Source organism: Dipodomys merriami, unplaced genomic scaffold (assembly GCF_024711535.1).
Source record: "Dipodomys merriami isolate MVZ:Mamm:240054 unplaced genomic scaffold, mDipMer1.0.p SCAF_13, whole genome shotgun sequence".
NCBI classification, from domain to species: domain Eukaryota; kingdom Metazoa; phylum Chordata; class Mammalia; order Rodentia; family Heteromyidae; genus Dipodomys; species Dipodomys merriami.
The window spans coordinates 23,196,529-23,221,931 of record NW_027202604.1 but is presented as its reverse complement, the minus strand read 5'-3'; the positions used below and the strand labels follow the sequence as shown (position 1 = coordinate 23,221,931).

Below are 25,403 nucleotides of genomic sequence, written 5' to 3'. Positions count from 1 at the left end.
TAGATATAAAATACAGGAAACCTACATGGTATTAAAAAAAAAAGTAAACATAAAATTGACCAAAGCATTGAAGGATTGAAACTTTCTTAAGGCACGCTTGTTTTTCTGAGGATGTGATTTCATGTAAAATGATCCAGGAAATCATTGCCATAATAATAAAAGTCTTCTTGTTAAACACCTAGGAGACAGTCCATTTCCTCAGTGTGATGTATGATAGACTTGATACTTCAGGGTGAAGGGAGCTGTTCTCTGGCTTCTTTACATCTTTTATTCTAATATTTACTTCATCAAGTAGCCCAAAGACCACTTGTTTATGGTCTCTGCAAGAAAGCTGAGGTTCATAATCAAAGTGACTCTAAACTCTCCGAGGTCCAGCATGGCTGGGGTACTGTCCTTGGAAACCCTAAGAGGAATTACAAGATGATTCACCTTTATTTGGACAATGCTTAGAACCCTGTCTGAATCTATTCAGGGGTTGTTTTGTTTGCGTGTTTACTTGTTTTTTGTAGATAAAAACACTGTGTGGTTTAGACTGGCCTCAAACTCATGCTCCTCCTGCCTCAGCTTCTTGAGTGTTGGGACTACAGATGTGCACCACACTGAATCTATTTCTGTAGTTCATGCCACTTCTGTTTTCTTGTGGTTGGGTGCCTTATTCTTTGTCTAGTTTCCCTTATCTTCATCTCTAGTTTCCCTCGCTCTTCTTCCCTTTTCTATCAACTTCTTCACTAAAACTCCAAAGCATAACTTTACCCTTTTGTTGTTGGAAGACGTATCTTAGATAGGCCAAGATGAGGGGAGTCCTTATCTCTCTGTACTGTATACATCCAAGGTCAGAGTGGGAAGTGGGATGAGGCAGACATTTTTTCCCATGGTATATGAGCAGGGAATAGTAAATCTATAATGGCAGCAGAGAAAGGCTCACAGAATACTGAATCTGACCTTCTGCTTTGACAAGTGAAACCATATGAGCATTGTATGGTAACGTCTCAACTTTGTAAGTGAGAGTAAGACTTTAATCAGAGCAGAACTGGACTAAGACTGTAGTATGAAGCCAAGGGCTTCAAACTATACTATTGAAATTCTGGCCTTAAATTTGTACTTTGTTCACTCTGATTCAGTTTTCACTTATGAGAGAGAGAGAGCGAGAGAGAGAGTTGGGTAACACAGATACTAGGCAAAGGCATAGAATAGTAAAAAGCCTCATCTCCCAAAACCTTTCACATATTTATGGATTCAAATTTTCCAATGTTGTTTTCAGGTATTTATTACATATATGTGTATACATTGAAATATTTATGAAAGAAGTGATTGTATCCTTTGTTGAAATATTTGGCTTTTCAGTGTACATTCCATCCTCCAATAAGGAGGCAGACAAAGGAGCAAGATTAGAATGGTAATCACGTGTTGCAGAGATAGGTAGAAACGTCAGGTAGAAACTCCTGTCAAAACAGTAAGTGGCCTGATTTAGAACAGCCTTGTGACAGTACCTCTAGTGCTCTGACTGGCTTTTCTTAATACATGATCACTGAGGAAAGTGTCAGAATATCCATTTTCATTCCTTTGGAAGCACTGAAGAAGATATAAGAACTATTTAGTAAAGGATGTAGGGTATTTTCTGGAATTTGTCATAAAAATATCCAACCTGTCCATCTGCCTTGGAATTGAAAAACTCCAATTCATGCCCTTATAGTATTGCTGCCGGAAGGCAAGGAGACACAGTCTCCTGTTTCTGGCCTGCTTAAGGTCCCTTGTAGATATTTTTTCTATTATACGAGGCAAACTTTGCTTTGGGAGTAGAGCTCTAAATTCTTAATAATGGGCTTTATCTCTGTTTTTAAAAGCTAGCATTTCAGCAGATACAATCCTGGCTTAGTTCCAAATGAAGACTTACACATTTATAAAAACAAGTATAACTATCGATATTATAAAAGCATACTGGAAATAGAGCGCATGCTAAAAATTCTTTCAATGCTCTGAGGATGGCCTATAAAATCCAGTAGGCAAAGCAGGGTATTTTGTATTTTAAACTAATCTCTGATACTACATAGTGAAGGTGATAGTGCTTATGTAGTAAAATAAAAACTGCTTAAAATAAGGCATGATTTTCTTCATAGAAACACATAGGGCCCATGTCAGTAGCATCAGGCTAGAAGTAAATTGTCAGGCCCTAAGTTTGAATCCTGCATCTCCACTTTCTCCCTGAGTGACACTGAGCACGTTATTTTCCTTTTCTTTGTCTCCATCTGTAAACTGGGGCTGTTAACTATACCCATCTTCTTGAGTGGTAAGAATGAAATGGAGTAATGCATATCATAATGGGCACTGTGTGCTTGGCTCCCTGTGAGTCACAAGCAAAACAACAAAATGAGGAAAAGTCATTGAGCTTGAATACAAAACTCAGTGTTAGATGTTACTATGAAAAAAGATGCTTAGAGTTAAGAGCCAGTCTCCAAACCATTTGCATGTAAATATACCTGGGAAGCGTAGGAAAGGAAAAAAATCAGTTAAATGCATTCTGCTTATCTATATATCTATCCAGTGATTTATCTGTCATCAAATCTACTAAAGTAGCAGGCAAATGGAAATTAAATGTTTGAGAATGAGATCTGATCTGCCTAGAAAACTCTGGCTACCAATAACACACACACACACACACACACACACACACACACACACACACACACACACACACACACACACACACACACACACACACACACACACACACACACACACACACACACACACACACACACACACACACACACACACACACAGATTTCTCCGAAATCCAAATAATCTTATGATTTCCCAGTTAGGTTCCATCAAATAAATTGCAGTGAGCACAATGAAGTTTTGTTGAAGGACCAGTGCCTGTGTTTTTGAAGAGTCATGTGCAGTGTGTTTATCCTGTATATGGACACAGAGAACATACTTTATAAAATGTCACTTGTAGTTATCACCCTGCTTCTGCCAGTTCATTGGTCCAGGATAGGAGTCATATGAGGACGTTAGTGTCCCTCCAAAGGTTCTGAAAAAAGTATGACGATAGTAATAAAAATCTATTAATAATTGCCTTTAATAATAATAATAATACCAAAGACATGCTAAGCATTTTTGAGCAATGTTTATGTATCAGTTGCTATCCTAAACACTTCCCTATTAGATTATCTTCACACCAGTTTCCTTAAAGACCCCTTGTGCATTTGAGGAAAGTGAGGCACAGGAAGTGTAAGTAGCTTTAAAACTTAAATTGCAGAGGTTTGGATGCACTGCAAGATGGTCTGAATTCATTGTCTGATCTTGAAACGAGAGGCCAATCTGCCTTCATAAGCTTAAGAAGCACACACACACAACATACACACACAACACACGCACACGCACACACACACACACCATCTTGCCTCAGAGTGCACATTGGCCCAGTATGGCTCTGAGGGGTTCACAGAAAGAATAACTGACACTGATGGAAATCTTCCCCTATGTTTTACCCATTAGTTCCCAAACTTAATTGACCACAGGTTCTTTTTCCTCAAAAGTGATTAAATCAATGGGTATAAAAGATTGTGAGGCACATTATCTTAAAATATAAATAGGTTTTCCAAAAATGAATCACTAGGTGTTACTAATTTTGTAACCCTGGTTATAAGAATAATGGGCTTTTATAGCTGCAATAGAAACTGTTAAAATCCTATTTTTCTCATTTAGGAAGGAATTTAAATCACTTAAAGAAATTCCTATAGTAATAAATGAAAAATCACAGTAATAGCAAGAACAATGAGAACTGAGTCATTAATAGAAGTCAGGCACTCTGCTGAACACTTCACATCATTTTATCCAGAAGAAGGAATGTTTTGTCATTATCTCTTTTACTAAGTGGGAATAAAAGACATATGGCTAATGAGTAGGGAAAAGGGGAGTTTGAATCTGGTTCTGAAATTCAAACCCACACTTTTACCTATGTAATGGATTAAAAGAAAAGGAAGCCAGACCCAAGCTGAATTAATACCCTTAGGAAATTCAAAATGGTAGACGCCAAGCGTTTGAGAGGTGTTAGAAGTCTCCCAGGAATGCAATGGAGAAAGATATATTCCAGGTTTCTCAGTCTGGAATACTTAAAATATTTCCCTGTGGAAACCTTCTCATGTCTGGAGGGTAGAAATATGTATTTAGCACACACTGAAGTGCTTATTGTGAATCACTGAACCCATGAGAACGTCAAGTCTTCAAGGTACACAGTATATTAAATGGACACATACAGGCTAATCTTAGAACCTAACCAGCACAGTGTTTTTATGAAAAGATGTACACCAAATTCCAAAGAGTTAGCTTAAAAATAAATATTAAAAGTATGATTTGCTCCCAGTTGGCTCTCACCTGCCTTGATCTTAATGTAGAAATAATTAGTAAAAGAGCATGCTCTACTACATGAATGATTAAATTTTAACACATGCATATCAGCACGCAGTCTATAGTTATACTCATGAGCATTTCGGCTTCTGGATCCCTAAACTTGTAGAGATGAATGAAGTTGCCTTTAATTTTATAATTAGTGGAGAAGAAAGTCAGTTTATATAGGAGTATAATCATATTCATCACCATAAGGTGGCTTTAGGGTTTATAAAACTTAAATTTACAAAATCTGATTCTTCTAATGCCCAAAGTTCCAGATTTTCAGTTGAGCTTCACTGAAAGCAATGGAGAATGAAGTGTATATTGTCTGGGTGTGTTTAACAAGATGTGAGCACACATCTGACTTTAATATTCATGTGAGCCAATCAAGCATCTTCACTAACCCCTGCAGATACTCTGCAGGGAATATTCGCAGAGACATTTATCATCAGCCTGAAAAATTCTGAAAGATCACACCAGTGAGGTCCCATGCTTGGATGGTATTCCCAACTTCCACAGGGAGGAAAAGAGTAAGATACACCTGCATCGAGTATAATTTTAGAGCCTCAGTTTCTCTGGAAAATTGTTGCATTGTGGTTACATTATCTGGTGGGGAGAAATGTCATGGGGGCAGATATGGCCCCCATCAGCAAAAACATCACAATGTTTCATTGAACTCCTGCTTGTTTAGCACTTGGAGCCACACTGTTTGAAATGAGGACAGAGAAGTCAGACTTGTCATGTAGATCAGGGCTTCTGCATGCCTCCACTTGAACCACTTCTTCTCTAAGGCCCTCATTTCTTTCTGCTCTATTCTGCAGAGTCTTCAAATGCCACCTTGCTGACCAATGCTGAGAAGATTGCCACCATCACCACCACACATGCCCCTTCTCAACAGGGGGCTCAGGAGGCAAGGTCAGATGTGGCTTGGGTTTCTCTCCTTAGTTTAAATGGGAATAAAATAACTCCCAGCCTGATAATACATATATTTGATTCTTTCTCAGTTTCCTTTGGGTTGCTGTTATATTTATTTCTCTTAATTTGGCAGGAGTACCACCAAACCAAAGCCGGAATCACAGTTTGAGTTCAAAGCACCACAAGCTGCACAGGTGAGAGCCCTTTCTCCTTTCTATCAGTACACAGAGCTCATATCATTTCAGCTATCTAAAGCTATTTTTATCAGGTAGTTCTTAAAAGGCATCTTTAAATTAAAATAACCTTTTGTGAGATGATTTACCAAGTATGTTCTTATATTTGATTGCCTAAGAAATGGCATTGGTATTTTACTTTCTTTGAAAAAAATAATCCCTTTAGATCCTTTTCTGGCTTGGGACAGAGGGGAAAAAATAGAATTAATGGAAAACTGTCCTAAAGATCTGCTATCAGCAGAAAAGTGAAGCAGCTGATGTCTATTTGCTCAGTTTTATAAAACTGATTTCTTTCATGAGAATGTCTGTTTTCATATGGTGGTTTTTGGGTGAGACCCATAGAGAAAGGTATCTGTCCCTGAGGATGGTATTGGGGGCTGTACAGATAATAGCCAGATAAACAAATTACATTGGGTGATGTAATGCCGTTTTTTTTTTAACTGGTTTTCTGGGAGCCTTCAGTAGGCCATTCATAATTTTCCTTCACGGAAAGGGAACTGTTTCCCAGATTGTAGAGGTTGGTGTTGGACCCTCTAGCATTTATCAGGGATGGGTCAAAGAAGCTGAATGTCTAGCAGTGAGTGAATTACATTGTGTAATGAAGTTTTCTATTCCAAATTTAAATCACATCCGCACTGATTGAATTTTAATACATATATGATAGAGTACATATATGCACGTTTTCAACTTCTGAGATTAATAAACAATGGAAGAGTCATACAGTGAATGAATAGACAATGCCCATGTGTGATAACAACATCATAAACCTGTAATCCTAGATACACAGGAGGCTGAGATCTGAGGACCATGGTTCAAAGGTAGCCCAGACAAGAAAGTCTATTAGACTTATCTTCAACTAGTCACCAAAAAAGCTTAAAGGTGGAGCTGTGGCTCAAGTGGTAGAGCACTAGCCTTGAGTTCAAGTCCCAGGACCAGTCCCCCTTGTACCTTACACCTCCCCCCCCCCAAAAAAAAAGAAAAGAAGAAAGAAAAGATGCTGCTTGGGAAGAGCTGGAGAAAATATGTCTGATAGTTCTCCCAGAATGATTGCATCTCATTTTTTTAAACAGGAACAAGACTTTTACACTGTGGAACTGGAAAGAGGAGCCAAAGGATTTGGCTTTAGTCTTCGAGGGGGTCGAGAGTATAATATGGACCTCTATGTTCTGCGCTTGGCAGAAGATGGTCCAGCAGAAAGGTGTGGAAAGATGAGGGTAAGTTGGGAAAGGAGGCCTGAATTAATGTAAGTAAACCACTGGTAGTCACTTCTTGACATACGTAGTGAGACTGTTTGTGTTTTGAAACATTACATTTTTCTTTGGCTTTCAAGACACTCTATAAATGCATTGTTTTCACCATTCCCTGTCTGTTTCGTCCTAAAGCATAGCTAGTTATAGCCATTAAAAGTTAGGTGAAACTTTTTGAGTTGAGTGAGGTATTCAAATACTTACAAATGTGTTATATATAGATTTTTTTTTCTTATCCACATTTCCATACTTCTTGTGGTTAATAGTGTGTGGCAGACACATCACTTCATAAGAATTCTTGGGACTTACAAGATGCTTAAGGAGCAGGAAAGCTGTGTGGCCCTGTCGATTCTGGACTTTGAACTCCATTCATTCCCTATTTCAATCACTAGCTCTCCTCCCCAGGCCTAAGAGATTACAAATCCACCTGTTCCATAGCACAAGACAGGAGCAATTCCATGGCATTGATATTCAGAATGCTTTGTGACAGTCAAAGCTACAGATTTTAAATAACACACATGCCAAAATTTCACTCTGCTCTGTTTAACTGTCTAATATCTGTTACTATGGATGAATGTATCACTCTCCTGGACAGAAGAGATGATTAGGGAGAGATAAATCAGCCACCCCTTGATAAGTCACATCGATGAAGGCATACACAAAGGGAACCATTTGCTATGAATTAAAAAAATTCAAGTCAGATCAAGAGGCACAAACTGACCGAGACCAATACTCTATTTTATTTAAGGCTCCACTTGGATTCTGGAGTTCTTTAGACTGAATTTTTCACCAATTTTTCTTGATAAACAAGTAGAGCATGAGTGTGAGTTCAGAAAAATTAAACTGAAAAAAAAGATACGTAATTTCTAGGATCAAACCATATACCAGCTCCTTGTATGTCCTTCCTTCTTGTATGTATGTGTACAATCTGTGCGTGTACAAAGGCACAAAGATACACCGTGGTATATGCACATATTCCTTTCCTTTGAATTTTAATCACTTTAAAAAGTTCCTGTTTGAATGAAATAGAGTTGTCATGATACTTGGTTTAATGGCATACAGCTCACAGTGTAATTTCCCCAGTGTAATCCTTGTAGCATATTAGGTGTCATGATGGAGTTCACAGTCTGTTCATAGCCTGTTCTACACAGGAGGAAGTGGAATCCAGGAAGTTGAAGCACTAAGCAAAGTCACTTAGTGAGCAAGAGATAAGATTCACCTTCATGGCTTTAGATTCTGAGCCAGTGCTTTTCCTCATCTTTCTACTGGGATTTAAGCCCTATGTGAGCAGCCTTCTGGTCTGTTCTGTTTATTCTTTTTTGTGCAGTGCTGACGGTTGTGGCTGGCACCGAGTCAGTGTATCAACCGCCAGTGTGGTGGTCTCTTCTGAAGGCTCATTCTAAATGGCTCCCATGGTCTTTAGAACTCATCTAGGATGCAGCCTGTGGGCTGCTGGCTGGAATCCTCTCTTGTTTTTCTTATCACAGGATTCCATAGAGTAGAGTGTTATCACTACTGTAGAACATACCTGAGAAAATGAACTTGAACTTCAGAAGTTTCAGCTATGTTCAGTTGGGACCATGTTTTAGGCCTGTGGCAAAGCAGAACATAATGATGGGGGGTGCAAAGCTGCTCCCCTTAGGCGGCCAGGAAACTACAGAGAGTCCCAATATCCTTTAAAAGGTAAATCCCCAGTGATGTAACTTCCTTCTATTGCACCCCTTCAAGTTTCCATCATCTCCCAGTAGTTCTGCAGATCCAGGACTAAAGCCTACATTAAACACAAAAGCTTTGGGAGATGCTTTCAAAGTAGCATGCAAGTAGTGATAGCAAACAAGAGAACCAATGAAAGGAAGGAAGTCAGAAGCCCAAACTATCTTGTAGCCTGATCTTTTGAACTGGTATAATAAATTGAATACTCTTTTGAATAAGTTGAATCACTAGTTCCAGCCCACATCCAAAGGAAGGGAGATTGCACAGAGAGGGATGCAAAGGAGCATTGAAATCCATCCCAGAAACACCAACCACATCCTCCTTCCCTTATCAAATTAGGTTCCTTGTACCCTTATTTTTTTCTCCTTTAACACTGAATATTATGTAGCTTACATGAATTTGTCTAATTTTCTTATTGTCTTTCCTCATTAAAATCTAATCTTCCATGACAGGAGGGATTTCTTTTGCTTGTTTGTTTTCTTATTCATTATTGTATCCCTAAGCAATAGAAGTCTTCCTGGAATGTGATTGCTGAACGTCAGTCCATCAATCAGTGAGAAAAGTTTTAAATCCAGAAGATCTCCAGTAGCTCCTGTAAGCCTTTTGTGACCCTTTCACCTTGTTCCCTCTTGCCTTGTCAGATTGGTGATGAAATTCTAGAGATCAATGGTGAGACCACCAAAAACATGAAGCATTCTCGGGCCATAGAACTGATTAAGAATGGTGGCCGCAGAGTTCGTCTGTTTCTGAGACGGGGAGACGGCTCAGTCCCAGAATATGGTGGGTCAAACTATGAAAACGTTACTTCCTTCCCTGGCATGACTCCATGAATTTGTCTCCAGAACGGCAGCAGGAAAGTCCTTTTTGTTTCCCCTATTCACCAGTGTCTTACCAGCCTCTCGCACCATGTGATTATCTGCCTCGCTTGTTCTGAAATCTCTACATATTTCATCCTTTTGCTTGCTTACGTGGACTGGGGCATGGCCTAAGACAAGATCTTGATAGCCCCCTTTCTCATAATCAGAGAGAACATTTTGTCTAGTCCGACCAAGAGCGAAGGAATGTTTGTTTGAACTGTGCCAAACTGTTTCTCAGATCAAATTGTTAGCACAAAATGACTATATACTCCTTTTAAGAAGCAGGAAAGCAGGTTTCCTGAGTGATATGTTGAGGCACAATAGATAATATATATTTTTTTCTTTTCTGGTTACTTGATGTCTTAATTTAAGAGGCATAAATTTCAAGATATTGGGGTGGGAGGGTTGCTCACCTCCTTTATGCTCTGTGTACAATAATTCCCCACCACCTTCCCTGGTCTCTTACCCCAGATCAGACCACTGGAGCCCAATACTATCAAACAAATGAACTGTTGATCGATTAGCCATATGTTTTCAAGTGATCAAGGGTGAAATAGATTCCCAGTGCTCATCCTGAGGGAAACATGTTCCTATTCCTTTCCTGTGAGGAAAGCCAGGTTATACGTAGAGTTTCTTGGTCATATCTTTAGACATGATTTGACTAGACAGCAGTGATCTTTCCATAGCTTAGTGTTCTGATGGCAAAAAATTGTATATTGAAAGAATTAATGACCTATTTGAGAGTCTTGTTTAAAGTTTTAAAAAACAAACAAATAAATAAATGAAGCTATGCCCTAGATGTAGGGCTATTTTTTTCCCAACCAAAGGTCTACAGAAGTTTCTATAGAAACTGTGATTGAATGGTCCCCAGATCTATGGGTCCCCTTTATTTGGGATGTATCTGTTTACCACCCACTTTTCTGAAAGTCTCTGCACAATTCCCAGTTGCATTTTGGACTTGATGCTTCATTCAGATCTAGCCCCAGGAGGAATTGCTCCTTTGAATGGCAGTCTTCCCAAGTGTTGGTTGGTACAGGTGCAGAGTATTAAGGGGTGTGAGGTAAGGGAGGAGGGTGAGTATCAGATGAGGGCCCAAAATTTAGGCAAGGCCAACCTGAGGGGAACCTTCGTGACAATGTTCTGACGCCATGGCTGCACACTGTACTAAACTTCTGACTCAATGCCACTGAAACTGTGTAACATTGTCTCCCTTTTCTGTCTTCCCTATGCTTCTGTTGGATGTGATATTTCATTTGAGAGTCATCGTCAGTAACCTGTGTACCTTCTCCAAACCTATGTCTGTTGCACTGAGGATGAAAATCCGACACTAACAAATGTTCTTTGGGCTAAAAATAAAGATCGTTTAACGATATGGTTTTCCAAGAAGGGTTTAACATGCCAGGTTTATGCTGCTGTTTAACTGTCTCCATGCGTCATTTGGACTAAGTCTCTCTAATGCTATTGATTAGAGTCACAAATGGGTTATAATATGTTAAGTTCCAATATTTTTCTGACTTGATTGGAACCTGCTTCTCTGTGAGGCTATTTTTGTAATGAGTTTTTTGTACTTAATTTAACTGCCGCGGTCTTGGGGGGTGGGGGGAGTGGAGGGAGGGAATGGGGGGAGGGGACTTTGTTCTTTTGTTGTTTATTGTTAATGCTCTCCTATGCCAGCCTGTCATTGTTGCAGTTGTTTGAAAAAAAAAAAAAAGAAAAGAAAAAATGCAAAACAAGAAAAGAAAGGATGCATCCATTGTCTGGGTTCTCGAGTCATCTATGGCTGTCTAAAAAGTCATTGTTCCAATTGCGGTCTTTGCAGCCTTATTTGAGTGTTGCCTTAGACTGTCTGACTGGACGAATAAACTCTCTTTTGCCCTATGTTAACAAATGCAGATTTTTTTTTCTTTCCTCCTTGTTATAGGGAATCTAAATGTTCAACTTTTTTCTCTTTCTCTCTTTCTCTTTCTCTCTGACTGTTCTTGGTGCTGGGCCCTCCCTTCTACAGCGATGATACCTCCTAATATCGCTGCATGTATGAGAAATGAAAAGCTCGGGGAGGCTTGCTTCTACCTTATGGGCCATAATCAAACTACGGTTTGTAGCTCAATCAATACTAGGTGTTTCTGTGCTGTGGCCTAATTTCCTCATTGCTTCTGCTTAGCTCTATTTTGATATGTTTGGCAATTCATTCTGAGCACCCTGCGTTCTTTGAATTGTAAGTACACTGTGACCCTGTTGAAGTGTTGCTATCCCTTGTCCTAAAAGTAGGTACAAGAATCCAGGTTAGAGGTACACTAGTGATCTCAGAGCCTTTCTTTCCCCAAATACCAATCCCTTCATTCTAATAACCCACCCTACATTTCAAAAGAATGAGCCCCAATATCATAAAGTTCTCAACTAGATAGCTAGGGCTTTGCTAGATAACTGGTCCTTTAGGTATCTCTTGGCACACAACAGCTCGTCTGCCAAGTCCTGGCCATAGCCCGTTTTGTGTGTGTACATGTGTGTGTTTTGTAAATAAAGTTTTATGAATAGTCACACCCATTTCTTTTAGCCATTTCCTGTGCTTGTACCATAGTGGCAGAGTTAGACAGTTGCAACTGGGACTGCTTCGCCCGACCCCCTGATCTAGACTATCTTCCTGCCTTTCTTAGAACTAAACATGGGTTTTGGAAGATCCTTTATGAAACAGATTCACTGTTGATTACTGACCTTTGCCTCATGAAAGACCCTTTAAGAACCCCTCTACCTACACTGCAACAGGCATCTATAATTTGTTGGATTTGTAACTGTTTGAAAAAAAAATCTCTGCTTTGCAGAGAACTCTCATAACTTCAGGATGCCACCCAATGCATTGGTGATGTCAGTCTAGTAGCTCCATAGTTCCTGGATCACAGTCAGATAAGGAGAAATGCCTTTAAATTTTAAGGATTTCATGAGACCCACCTAATTTCAAATGTGTACTGAACAATCTTTCTTCTCTTCCCTTTTATCTGTCAAAAACAACCCCAGCATTTTAAAAAACAGTTCCTTATTTTGGAGTCTATACAAAAATAAACAAAGTAGATAAATAATGTAGTAGGATATAAACATCCACAGTTGCCAGTCAACATCTGGCTTGCATGTTACCTCTGTAATCCCCTTTGCCCAACACTCTGAATTCTTTATTAAAGTGCAAGTATGATTTGAATATGGTAAAATATGTAAATCCTGAGAATACAGTGCAGTGGATTGTCCACCTTTGTGTGCGTCCATTTAAATCACCCCCCCCAGATGAGACCTAGATTATTTCTATTCACCAGCTAGCTTCCCACCTGCCCCTTCAGATCAGTGTCCTAGATTAGTTTTAAGCAAACCAAATCAAGTGTTGTTTGTTTCTTTTAAATGAAGAATTCTTGAGTGAGGCGATGGGCGGGGGGAAGGACAGAAGGGTTAGTGGGAAAGAAAAAACAATGGATAGGTAAGGTAGATACTTCTAGACTATTTGGGTTGTGCCATTAAAGATAAATTCTTTATGTAGTTTGAATGGAGAACAGTCAGCTAGACACTGAAAGCCACGAGTACCAGTTTGGTTTGGTTTTGTTTTGTTAACCCTAACTAGTTGTAGTTCAATTAACCAAGATTCAGTTGGCTTTGATTCTGACTGCTTTAACGTTTGTTTGTTGTGACTAATGAGTCCACTGTGGGTGAGAGAGGGGCCAGCCGCCCAAGGCTCTTGGTACCAAACTATTGCTCTCCCTTGTCTTCCTCGCAGACCCCAGCAGCGACCGGAACGGCCCCGCCGCCGCCGGTGCACAAGGGGTTCCGGAAGTGAGGCCGGGGCCGTGCGACCATCGACCACATCCATCATTGGAGTCCAGTTACCCACCCGATCTTCACAAATCATCACCACACGGGGAAAAGCGGGCACACGCGAAGGATCCCAAAGGCAACCGAGAGTACAGCAGACAACCCAACGAACACCACACCTGGAATGGAACTTCTAGAACACCCGACGGCGGGGTATGCCGACCCAAGGAGCGGGCGCTGGAAGGATGGAGAGACGCGCCGCCGCCGGAGCGCACGGCCACCAACGGGCCCAAGCGCAAGGCCGTGGAGAAGCGCAGGGAAGGCACCCGCAGCGCGGACAACACCCTGGAGAGGCGACAGAAGCACGAGAAGCGGAGGGAGCTTTCTCCCGAGAGGCGGCGAGAGAGGTCCCCGACCCGCAGACGGGACAGCTCGCCCGGCCGCCGGCGGAGGTCCTTGGAGAGGCTCCTGGATCAGAGACGGTCGCCGGAGCGGCGTCGGGGGGCCTCGCCCGAGCGGAGAGCCAAGTCCACCGACCGGAGGAAGGCCCGCTCCCCGGAGCGCAGGCGAGAGCGCTCCCTGGACCGAAGAAACAGGGAGGACCGAGTGGGCGCCCACCGCGAGAGGGAAGAGGCCAGCCTGAGACCGGAGGCCGGCAGGAGTTCCAGGAACCCCCCGGAGCAGAGGAGGCGACCCTACAAAGAATGCAGTACGGACCTCAGCATCTGAGACGGGGAACGCACAAGACCGCCTCCCAACCTTTACCGTGTCAAAGGTTCTAAGAGGAAGGGCACACACCTGACAGAACTTAGTGTCGTACCTACCTACACGCAGCAGCTTCTCACCTGATGATCCTCCCAATAGCAGCGGACATTTTATGTATTTGAGATCTTATAAAAAGAAAGAAAGAAAGAAATATATATATATATATATATATGAAAAGTGTTGTGCCTGATGTATAATATTAAAGAAAGTATTTTTAAATGCATACTTCTTTTGGGAAATTATTTGCCAAAATACTGGCCCAAAGGGATATCAATTCTGTTTCTACATAAACTGTAGAATTGTCAAGCATTGTCCTTCCCTTGGGCCAACCTTCCTCTCCTGGTTCAATGGGACTGTTGTTCGTTTTCTGTGAGGAAAGGAAATGTTTAAGATCAATGAGCTTGATACAGACTTTTGCATAGTGATGTCATGCAGACAGGAGTTTTTCTTAAAAGCAAAGAGCAAAAACACAAAAGGTGAACTCAGTCAGGCCACAGTAACTCACACCTGTAATCCTATCTATTCAGGATGCTGAGATCTGAGGATCGCAGTGTGAAGCCAGCCTGGCCAGTAAAGTTCATGAAACTGACCACCAATGAAACACACACACACAAACACACACTGGAAGTGGAGCTGTTGCTCAAGTGATAGAGTAACAGCCTTGGGCAGAAAGTGCCCAGGTCTTGAATTCAAGTCCTAATAGCGCACGCGCATACACGCACACGCACACACACACACACACACACACACGAACACTGAGAACCTTTTGGAATAGATGAGAATTGTCCATGATCCTAAAATCAAGCAAACTGTATAACAAGACTACTATACAAGTGAAGGATATATATAGCTTAACTATGCAGCACAAAGGTATTTTATGTTTTTAGTTTTTGCAAAAACCAGTTTGTACTCTCCTTGGCCCAGGAAGGCAAGGAGATGAAGTTGGCTGCCATTACCCAAATACAACTTTATGACACAGATTGTAAAATTCATTAGCCTCTCCATCATGAAATAGCATCTCCTTTAAGGCAATGCCACGCAAGCTTTGTTCAGCAATTTCAAGGGCCAGGCAACAAACAACTGTGCTGTTTGATCTGCTCTGAAGCTGAATAGTAGACATAGGATCAGCGTGCCTGCTACGAGGGAGACAGTAGTATCCCCACTACAGATAGCTTTGGTGGAAGGAACCTCTCTCTTGATCCTTAAAATAAGAGGGTTAGCCATCCTTAGAAATGCTGATTGCACTTTGGAACCATAGTGGAACTCTTCAGATGGAAGGAAGGAAGGAAGGAAGGAATCTGAGTGCTTCTAGATCTTTGGAAAACCTCTGTCCTCACAACCTTGTCCTCTACAGCTTTGGACAACAGAACAAAACAATGATTTTTGATTTTTAAAAGGTCCAGTCTTTTCTAAACCCTCTCAGGTGGTGTATCGTTGGGTCGGCTATAGCCCCAGGATGTGGTTTAAATGGATTTCTGCCTAGCTGAGCCAAATGTTTGCTTGTACCTGTTGGATCACTACAGCAAACTGCTGCTGACCGTGCATTGTGTATTTCTGTAGTAATGTTTTGCATTTTCCTTACAGACACACAAAACTTTGCAAGTCCATCACTGTCGTTCCCATGGTACTGTATTGAAAAAAAAAAGAAAAAAAAGCCAATCATTGTATGTACAGTTGAAAATTGTAATTAATAGAGCCTGTTGGAGAAAAAAAACAACTGTTGCCTTTTTTTCTTGTATAAAAGAGAATTTATGACAAAAACTTAGTTGTGAGGAATGTGACATGTGTTTATATTTCTGAATATGAACAAATTGACTCATGGGGATATATTTTAATGTAAACTAAATCAGGTATGTAAAGTTGTTTTAAACCCAGGAGACTGCCATTGTCTGCAGCTTTAGTTGGTTTGGGATTTCTTCATTTCCTCCCTGGTGAGCCTGCTTGTGGCTTACTCCATTCTCCCTTGCACACTCTGTCCTTCACTCATTTATATTTCTTGCAAGTGTGCTATGAACTTAAGGCTCTTTCTGTATTGATGAAAGAAAGCAGTATGTGGGCCAATCTTTTTTATAAAACACTATGCATATATAACTATTACATTGTTCATAGCTTTATTTGACTTCTGGGTTTATGCATACTGTAAGAATGAGCAGCTCTAGTTGTGTGGACATATCTAAAGCAAGTTCCTTTCTTGGAACAGACACAACATACATTCTGTAGCTAAAAAGGAGGAAGAAGTCTGTGAATGCTATTTTCATTATTAGAGTTTTCCACATGAAGCATATATTGAGCTGTGACCGTAAGGCTGAAGAGGAGTACAATGACAATCTTTTGTTTTTCTTTTTTCAATTTCCTAAGAGCTAATTTGGAGATGGTATTCCCAAGACTCCACTGCTAGGATTTTTCTCAGCACAATCTGTGATGTCAAATGACTAATGCTCTCTCGGTTGTGGTCCGGGGTTTAAAACAAGTGAAACCAAGGGAGATTTTTGGAGTCCATTCTGAGGTTTTCATCTTCATTATGTCTTTCTTGAAAGAGATAGTATTTGATATTTTAAACTCTGTGCTACTCATCTGAGTTTTGTCTCAGTTCTTGAGGACTTATGGTGTGGCAATTTACCTGAATCTCACACATCAGATTTGCTTTGGAGATGTGTTTCTTCATAGGGACTATGCATTAAGAAGAAAGATGGTTTTCTTTGAACTACTGTAACCTTAAATTGGAAACCGATTCTTGTGAGCCTCTTTCCCCTAACCTACACATACTCACTTCATGTAAAACTGTTGATGAGAGATGATGGATGAGTATTTTGTATGATTAAGTCAAACCATTTAGAATTTCTTCTCTCTCCATTACTGGGTTGACGCCTGAAAGAATGTTGTGGGGAAGACTCAATACCCTACTTGTATTTTTTAAGTTTGTGAAAGATTTTTTAATGCATTTTTACTGTAAAAATACATGGAAATGTATGCATTCCATAACCACTATTGTTTCCGGATTGGTATCTTCCTTGTCTCCATGTTGTCTTCAATGTATCAGGGTCAGCTGATCAACTGAGGGTGCCTGTTTCTATTCCATTTCTGTTGAATGGTGTGCTGTGGAAAAGTGCTTTGCTTACTCAGAGTGACGTCTGGGGACCAGGTGCCTCATCTCCACTGGGGAGTTGGATGTGTAGAATCTCAGACCCTGTTTCAGGCTTGACTCTAAATGTGCATTTAACAAGATCTTCAGCTCATGTATCCAGACATGATATCTTGAGCCACATGGTAGAACATAGAAGCCGAGTAATAAAGCCAATTCTGCCAAGCCAAGAGTTTCATCACCCTCTAATTATGGTACTTGGAAGATTCTTTAACCTTCAGCCTCCTTGTCCTAGAATGGGTCAGAACAGGTGCATGGTGCTGAGCATTACACTGATCATTCAAAGCCACTCAGCAAATGACACTAAAAATTTATGGAGTTTCCTACTAATATTTTTGCCCTGACTTATTTTCCAAAAACCATGGACAAGCTTTTTTTTTCACTCTATGGTTTTAATTGTAAAATTAACATGGTCTGGTTTGTGCTACTGAATAGATGCAATTGCACTTACCTTTGTTTTTGTATAGGAAACTAAAATGCTACTGTACTCTGAAATTGAAACTCAAATAGTCCCAAAGCATAATTTTTGAAGATAGACAAATGTGTAGAGTCAGGCATACTCCTGGATCATACAGGATGGAAATCGAACCCATTAACAGATGATTTCACTCATGTCCAGGTTGATCATGTAACTTGAAGCAACTTTCCAATTTCCTTTGCACAGTTTTAGAATTGTTCCTTTTGTATGACTTAGTGACAGGTTTTCCTGTAGAGTTAAGGCTCCTGGGTATTCAAAAGAGTATTGTGTTGAATAGTAGGCCTTCCTAAGTCCTTCTCTTCTATAGTATTTTGCTGTATTTTGTCACCAACATAATTATGGGCAGGCTTTTCTTTCTTCGTATCTCTTTTGTTAAAGATGGAATATAGGAATGCTCCTGTGTCACGAATAATTGATGCTGTTTGTAAAGCCTCATGTCACACAAGGGCTTTGCCTGCCACAAATAGCCACACTGAAAAGAATGCTGAGATCTGATTCTAGCTGTCAGAATTTCTCTCGCTGGTGGGGGCAGAGACCACCTTTGGTGGGCTGCATTCATCCTGAAAGGAAGAGCTCTTCCACCTTCCTTTAGGTGATTTTTCTTGATCGGCGGCAACACTGTTAGCACTGAATGTTGATTCCATAAGACCAGCTCTTGAAATACACATTATAAGCTTGCAAAAAGAGCAATGACAAGGCTCTAGCACAACAAATCGGGGTGTGTTTTGCAGGGGTGGCTGGACCTCCTGTGAGATGTTTTGACTCGATTTGCCAGTGATATCTTTGCATAGTGGTGGTCATATCATCGTGAAGGGCACTGGAGCTGATTGTCACTTCATCAGTGCAGTCTTCTTAGTGTTTGCTGGATCCAAAGCACAACTGTTCTTTGAAAGCATACAGATATAAGCATGGCGATATGAGCTGTTGGCGTTGTATGCGAACTGCTTAAGTATTGCCTGTGACGTCTTTCTTTTACTGCATTGAACTAGAAAGTCTTCACGGTGGTCATGTTTCTGGAGGAAATGAAGTCCAGGTCTATACTGCCTGCAGCTCACCAGTAAGCGCTGACCTTTTACATCTATACTTTAGGGAATAACTTGTCTTTATTCTCATAGTATCATAGAATTGAAGAGAAAATAGAAGGGCTGTTGATTTGCACATGCTTTCAGTCATGATGGCCCTTCAATGAATTTTTTTTTTGGGGGGGGGGGGGTGGTAGGATTTAAAACTCTAGGCTCAGTGCTTGCTAGGTAGATGCTGTACTGATTAAACTATGTCTTCATTTTTTTGCTCTGGTTCTATTATGTGATCAGATCTTGAATTTTGCCCGTGTCACCCTGGACCATGATTCTCCTATTTTGTGTTTCCCACCATAGTAGGACCACAGGCATGTGATGCCATACCCAGCCTTTTCTGTTGAGCTAAGTTCTTGTGAGCCTCTACCCTTCACACACACACAGTCCAGCCTAGAGGTTGGCTTGAAATCCCAGTGCTCCTGATCTCAGCCTCCTGTGTAGGTGGGGTGACAGATATGCACCAGCATGCTCAGGTATTGGGTGAGATGAAGTCTCACAGAACTTTTCTGGCTTAGGCTGGTCTAATATTGTGGTCCTCCTAAGTAGCAAGGATTAAATGCTGACACAACTGCTTCCCAGCCTTCAATGACACATGTATTGAAGACCAACTCTGTGCCAGTTACATGGTACACATACCTAGTTCTTGTTCTGGAGAGCATATAGTTTGATGGGAGAAGAGAACAGCAGGGGGATGGTGCCCTATGACAATAGCTAATGCAGTGTTAACTAGATTGAAGAAAGTGCTAGATAGATCAGAAGGGAAAGAAGGACTTACCTAGTAACAAAAGTTCAGGGAAGTGATGATGTAAAGAAGGGAGTGTGTTCCAAATGGAAAGGCCCCTGAAGCCCCAGGCCATCTTATTTTGGGTGAGGGAGAGTGTCACCACGTCTTGTTTAAGTTCAGGTGGGAGGTAGCTATGAGCGGTGGGTGGTGGTGTAGTGGGGAAAGGTTGGGTGTAGACCTCCAGCTGCTTTTATAATTTTCCTTTTGTTTTTCTGATGAGATAAGGTCTCTCTGTATAACCCAGACTGGCCTAGAACTCACAATTCTACCTACTGACCACTGGAATTATGGGAATGTGCCCCCTCAATTCTCCCCTCCCACCCCCTTCCACACCCACCCCTGCACACTTACCACTTTCTAAATAACTTCTGCTGCTGCTGCTGCTTCTTCCTCTTTCTCCTCCTCCTCCTCCTCCTCTCCCTCCTCCTCCAACTCTTCCTCCTCCTTTCCCCCCTCCCCCTCCTCCTCCTCTTCCTCCTCCGTCTCTTCCTCCTCCTCTTCTTCTTTTTGTCAGTTGTGGGGCTTGAACTCTGGGCCTGGGTGCTGTCCCTTGACTCTTCAGCTCAAGGCTAGCACGCTAGCCACAGCACCACTTATGGTTGTCTGGTGGTTTTATTGGAGATAAGAGTCTCATGGACTTCCTTGTCTGGGCTGGCTTTGCACTGCAATCCTCAGATCTCAGCCTCCTGAGTAGCTAGGATTATAGGCGTGAGCCACAGACACCCAGCTCTAAATAACTTTGTAATGGATGTGTTTACCTTGCATCTGTAATGCTGACCACTCTTCTCTACAACCAAGGCTGGACACACAGACCTATGCCCTGAGGAGGACACAGTGGTGGTATTGAATTTTTAGGGATTTTTAGGCAATCCCATTTTCCCAATATGCACCAGATCCTGCAAATTTTGCTTACAGCCTAGGTTACAAGGTTCACACAGGCACACTTCTCCAAGAGGGCAAGACTCTTCGTTTTGGTCTCTGATGAATTCTAAGTTCTTGCAGCAATGCTGACCACATAGTTGGTGCTCAAAACTAGGCACTTTACTGTCCAATAGTGTTCTGCCATTCATTGAAGTCGTTCCCTAGATACACAGGTGTACAAAAGTAAGGATCCTTGGTATCCTTGAGTGGTTTGGTTTAAATACTTTCTGAAGGGATAAATTGAGTCCTAGTCCATTGTTTGTTTCTGGTGACACTGATATTATTGAACATTTACGTGGCTTCTTTAGGAAGAACTGTTTCATAGTGAAGTGCTTGCAGGCTGAGGGATTCATTCCCACCAATAGGAACTTCCAAGTCTAACGTAATTGCTAGGCCAATGGCTCAAAGCATTTGGGTGCACACTGGAACCAATAGGAAGGCTTTAAATACTCTGGTACCTGAGCCTGTCCTGGAGATTCTGATATAATTGGCATGCCTGTGTAGCCTGCATTTCTTCAGGGGTCCCAGATGATCCTATTAGGCAGCCTGCACATTCTCCATCTTCAACCTTGTGGACTGGGAGGGTTTGAATAGAACTGCCTAGCCTCTTTTTCATTTCTTGATAAGGTAACTGCTCTTGTGTTTTGAGTTTGCAGTTGGGAATAGCTCAAAGAAAAAAATGGTGTGAGATGATTGTTTGCAAACAAGCTTACCTGCATGAGGTTATTCGCCAAATACAAATTTAATGCACAAGTATGTATTAATTGTGAATTCCATTTTGTATTCATGCCAGCACTGAATTTACTCATTAATAAGAGTAACTGGGGAAACCCTACCTTCTGAGGAAGAGGGCAGAAGTACCATCAGGGCACCAAGATCTAGACAGAGTGCTTCTTTCTCTCAAAACAACTTAAGAAATATTTTAATACTTTCATGTAAATGGACCATGTGGTGTTTTAAAACTTAATGAGAGAGGCTAGTAATATGGCTCAGTGGTAGAGTGCTTGCCTTGCAGGCATGAGGCCCTGGGTTTGATTCCTAAGCACCACATAAGCAGAAAAAGCCAGAAGTGGCGCTGTAGCTCAAGTGGTAGAGCCCTAGCCTCGAGCTAAAGAGCTGAGGGACAGCTCCCAGGCCCAGGGTTCAGGCCCCATGACTGACAAAAAAAAAAAAAAAAAAACAAGACAGAGACTACTGTGGACTGGGATGTAGCTCAGTGGCAAAGGACTTGCCTAGCAAGTACAAAGTCCTGGGTTTGATCCCCAGTACAAAAAAAAAAAAAAAAAAAAAGAACAAGAAAGAGACTATTGAATAACGAGCAATTAGGAGTCATGAGGAGGAAGGAGACTTTTTTCCAAGCAAGTTCTTAGTTTCCAGAGTATTTCTGAGGCTTCTTCCCTCCTCAGCCTCCACCTGTAACTACTTTTAGCATGAAACTTTGGTGTGGAAAAATGTGTTGTGACTGAATGAGTGGAGTGTGACATTCCTATGATCAAAATAGCATTCAAACTTTGAAGAGAAAAATATACTTGGGAAAGTGTAGCTGACAGTCAATGCCATTTACCTAGAAACTCTTACATCCATCCAGCATCATGGCCTCCAAATCCACCAATGATCTAAGTAGGCCTAACTCAAGATGAAAGAAGAACTCAGTAATACATTTGAAATTATTCTGAAGTGTGGAATCAGATAGTGATGATTCTTTGCAAGTGTGGTAGAACTAGTGAAATCTCTCTCTCCCTCCTTCCCCCTTCTCTCTCTGTCTCTGTCTCTGTATCTCTCCAATTTATCAACTTGATAGTCTTCCCTATAGCCCCCTTCTTCCAGGAGGAATTTATGAGAGAGATTCTTCACTTAGTCTTTGAAAATTATAGCTTAGATGATTTAACTGTTTTCATTGTCTCCTGAAAATATAGCTTCCTTCAAAGGAGTTCATTAGCAAGTATGTTCTGAATTTCTACTATTTTTACAGGCATAGGACTGGGAAAACAAAGCAATAAAACCCTACCTTCCTGAAAAGCCAGACACTGAGTAATTGAGTTAACTTGTGGGAAGAACTCTGCATGTGGGGTGCCCTTGAGCTTCGGCAATAGGGGGCTTTATCTGGATCATTGGAGAAGAAAGAAAGGTGAAGGGGAATCTGATCCCTTCAAAGAGAAAGGCAGGTCTTGTTGCAAAGGAAGGATGGCTCCTTCTGGGAGGGGAGGGGCACCCATGGGATGTGGAGCTCTAGCATAGTGAGGGAGGAAAGCAGAAAGCATCTCAGAATGCAGCCTGTAAGGAAGACCAGAAGGGGAGGAAAGAACCAAAGGCACAATTCACAGAAGGGCTGACTCCTTCCCAATTCCTCAAATAACTCCCACAACAAAAAGCAGTGCGAACAGCCCACGTTCCACATCTGGAGAATCCTAAAACCCATTAGAATAACCACAAATATGTACAGGCTGCTCTCCCCGCCCCCATCTCTGTCTGTCTCTGTCTCTCCCCCTCCCAGCCCTGCCCCGTCTCTCCCTCCTTCCCTCCCCCACTCCCTCTCTTTACAAAGGAGACCTTTTCTTCTCCCTTCAGAACCAGCACTTGTGTTCTGAAGTGCAGGCTTAGGCCTGGGAACACTCTTGCTGCTATTCACTGATAAGTGCAGAAACTTATAATGTGGGGAAACATTTCCAGCTGATAAATGGGCAGAATAAGCAAGCCTTTTGCTGAACTCCAGGAAATCTCTCAGTTTGGCTTAGGGTGGCATTGTCTCTCCTCTTTTAACTTCCTTCAGTTTTGTTTCAGAAATCTATTTCCTGAGGTTTTTTTTATTAAAAAAAAACTACTTTTGTATATATTTTTTTCTGGATTGTGTTTTGTTTCATTCTTGTTAAGAATTTATTTCTTCTCTCTCCCTAGACTCCATTGAAATGAAGGAGAAATCCCAAGGACTCTTGCCTAATAATCATTCAGGGAAATGTCTTTATCTTCCTTCCTACTATGGGGTTTGGAGGAAAATATTCTTTTTTTTTTTTTTTTTTTTTTGGTGGGGGAGTCCGGTCATGGACCTGAACTCTGGGCCTGGGCGCTGTCCCTCAGCTCTTCAGCTCAAGGCTAGTGCTCTACCACTTGAGCCACAGTGCCACTTCTGGCTTTTTTTTTCTGCTTATGTGGTGCTGAGGAATCAAACCCAGGGCCTCATGCATGCAAGGAAAGCGCTCTACCACTGAGCCACCTTCCCAGCCCGAGGAAAATATTCTTTGTGTCTGTTTGGGACAACACAACTCCAATAGTTATGCTCAAATGCTGGGGAATACATAGCCCATTTATAGAAGTTACAGCACTAAGAATTGCCTGTACTCCATGACGATGTTTTAGAAGGAGCAGGATGTGGGCATCCTGAGAACAAGACTCAAGCTTTGAGAAAATGGAAGAACAATTGAGCCCAAAACTTAATTATAAAAAACATCCTATGATTACATAATACCATATTAACTGCAACATAAAAAAGAAAAGAAACAGAATACCTAGGTTCTGGTGGCTCACATTTGTAATCCTAGCTATTCAAGAGGCAGAGATATGGAGGACTGCAGTTAAAAGCCAGCTTCAGTAAAATAACCAGCCAAATGCTGGACTGGAGGTATAACTCAAGTGGAAGAGCACCAGTCAAGCAAGATGAGCAAACACAAAGCCTTGAGTTCAAACACTAATACCATCAACAAACAAAAACCCAAATGGTATCAAACTCTTCTTGACCATTCCCCTTCCAAAACCCCAGTCTTTCCCTGGGGCTCTCTGCTATTGTCAAATTGGGCCTCTACTCCCCAATATATCACTGCATGCACCCTATTGCCCCCATACCATCACCTGAATGTGTTTGTGAGTGTGTATACATTTTTGCCTGTAGGTCCAAATATGACAACTATTATGTAATAATGTGTCTGTAAATTTTAGATTTTTGTTTTCTCCCACTCAATACCAGGTCAGTGAATATTCACATGCATGCGTTCCATTTGCTTCCTTTTCATCCTGTTGACACTTGAGCTTTGTAGCTGCTGAATTCTATAATATATTATTCTGCTCAGGTTACCATAGCAGATGAACACAGATTTAAACAAATGTTTATTTTGTGGCATTCCTCGAGGCTAGATGTCCATGGACTGGTGAGGGACCCGCTTCCTCACATGCGGATGGTCGCCTGTTTGCCACTCTTTTTCTATGCTTGTGAACTTAGGTCTCTCTTTGTCTTCAGGACATCATTTCTATCCGATGGAGAACCAACTCTTATCACATCATTTAACTTTAATAAGCTCCTTAAAATAAGGTTTTTCCTCTCTCTCCACATACAGACATATTAGGGGCTAGGGATGAATTTGAGGGTTACCCAGTCATTTCCACAGTAGGTAGTATAGATGTGCTATTCTCCATTTAATATCTTTAACATTGTCAGCTATGAGATGGATTTCTTTACATTTTGTCAGCTGAAATACAGCATAAGTTTTCGTCCCTGGTCTAAAAGCAGCCAAGTCTTCCTCCATCTCTGGTGAGGTAGGAGGAGGAGGGAGGGAGGAAATGAGTCTGAGCAGGCAGAGAGAGAGAGATTGATTTTTAAAAGGCTGATGCCCAATTATTCATTCTCACTAACCCACAGTTTTCAGCTTCCCTCCCTGCCATGCTCTAAGTGGGAGAATCTGGCATGAGGGTGCAAAGATGGGGGAGGCTGGCAAAGCCAGAAATGTCCTGTGTGGGCTGCAAGCCTTCCTTGAAAATTAATATGGCCAGGGCCAGTAGGAAACCTGGGACGCTCCCCAAAGCCACAGGCCACAGGTAGGTTCCCCTCTCCGGGCTCTGTTTCCAGCCACTTCCTAGTCAGAGTTGCATCCCCTTACCAAAACACATCCTTCACCATTTCACATATCTTTCAGGAAACCTCCTGTGCATGCTTCCCTTATGCCGTGAGAAGATGTGGAAATCTTTTGTGCCTTTGGATCAAAATAATCATTCCGGAAAGACCAAACTCTGATAAACCTACAAGGGATTTCTGCATATGCGCAGTGCTAGAGAGAAACATGTCAATACTGCATCCAAGCCATTCCTCGCCCACAGGGAATT

The 25,403-nt window shown here is 41.5% G+C and overlaps 1 protein-coding gene across 21 annotated transcripts in view; it reads left to right on the top strand.

Moving 5' to 3' along the window:
- The window catches only part of Magi1 (membrane associated guanylate kinase, WW and PDZ domain containing 1), a 551,837-nt gene extending 534,630 nt beyond the window's left edge, over nt 1–17,207 (top strand). For 11 of the 21 annotated variants that reach the window (XM_070018906.1, XM_070018904.1, XM_070018901.1 and 8 more), the window contains 5 exons: nt 5,217–5,310; nt 5,444–5,504; nt 6,614–6,757; nt 9,145–9,283; nt 13,115–17,206. In XM_070018906.1, the coding sequence (XP_069875007.1) occupies nt 5,217–5,310; nt 5,444–5,504; nt 6,614–6,757; nt 9,145–9,283; nt 13,115–13,878 (1,202 nt within the window). In that variant the 3' untranslated portion in view covers nt 13,879–17,206. Of the gene's footprint in view, nt 1–5,216; nt 5,311–5,443; nt 5,505–6,613; nt 6,758–9,144; nt 9,284–11,365; nt 11,455–13,114 lie in introns of all 21 variants that reach the window. The other 10 variants (XM_070018915.1, XM_070018910.1, XM_070018907.1 and 7 more) reach the window with 5 other exon arrangements.
- Nucleotides 17,208–25,403: the final 8,196 nt, after the last annotated feature.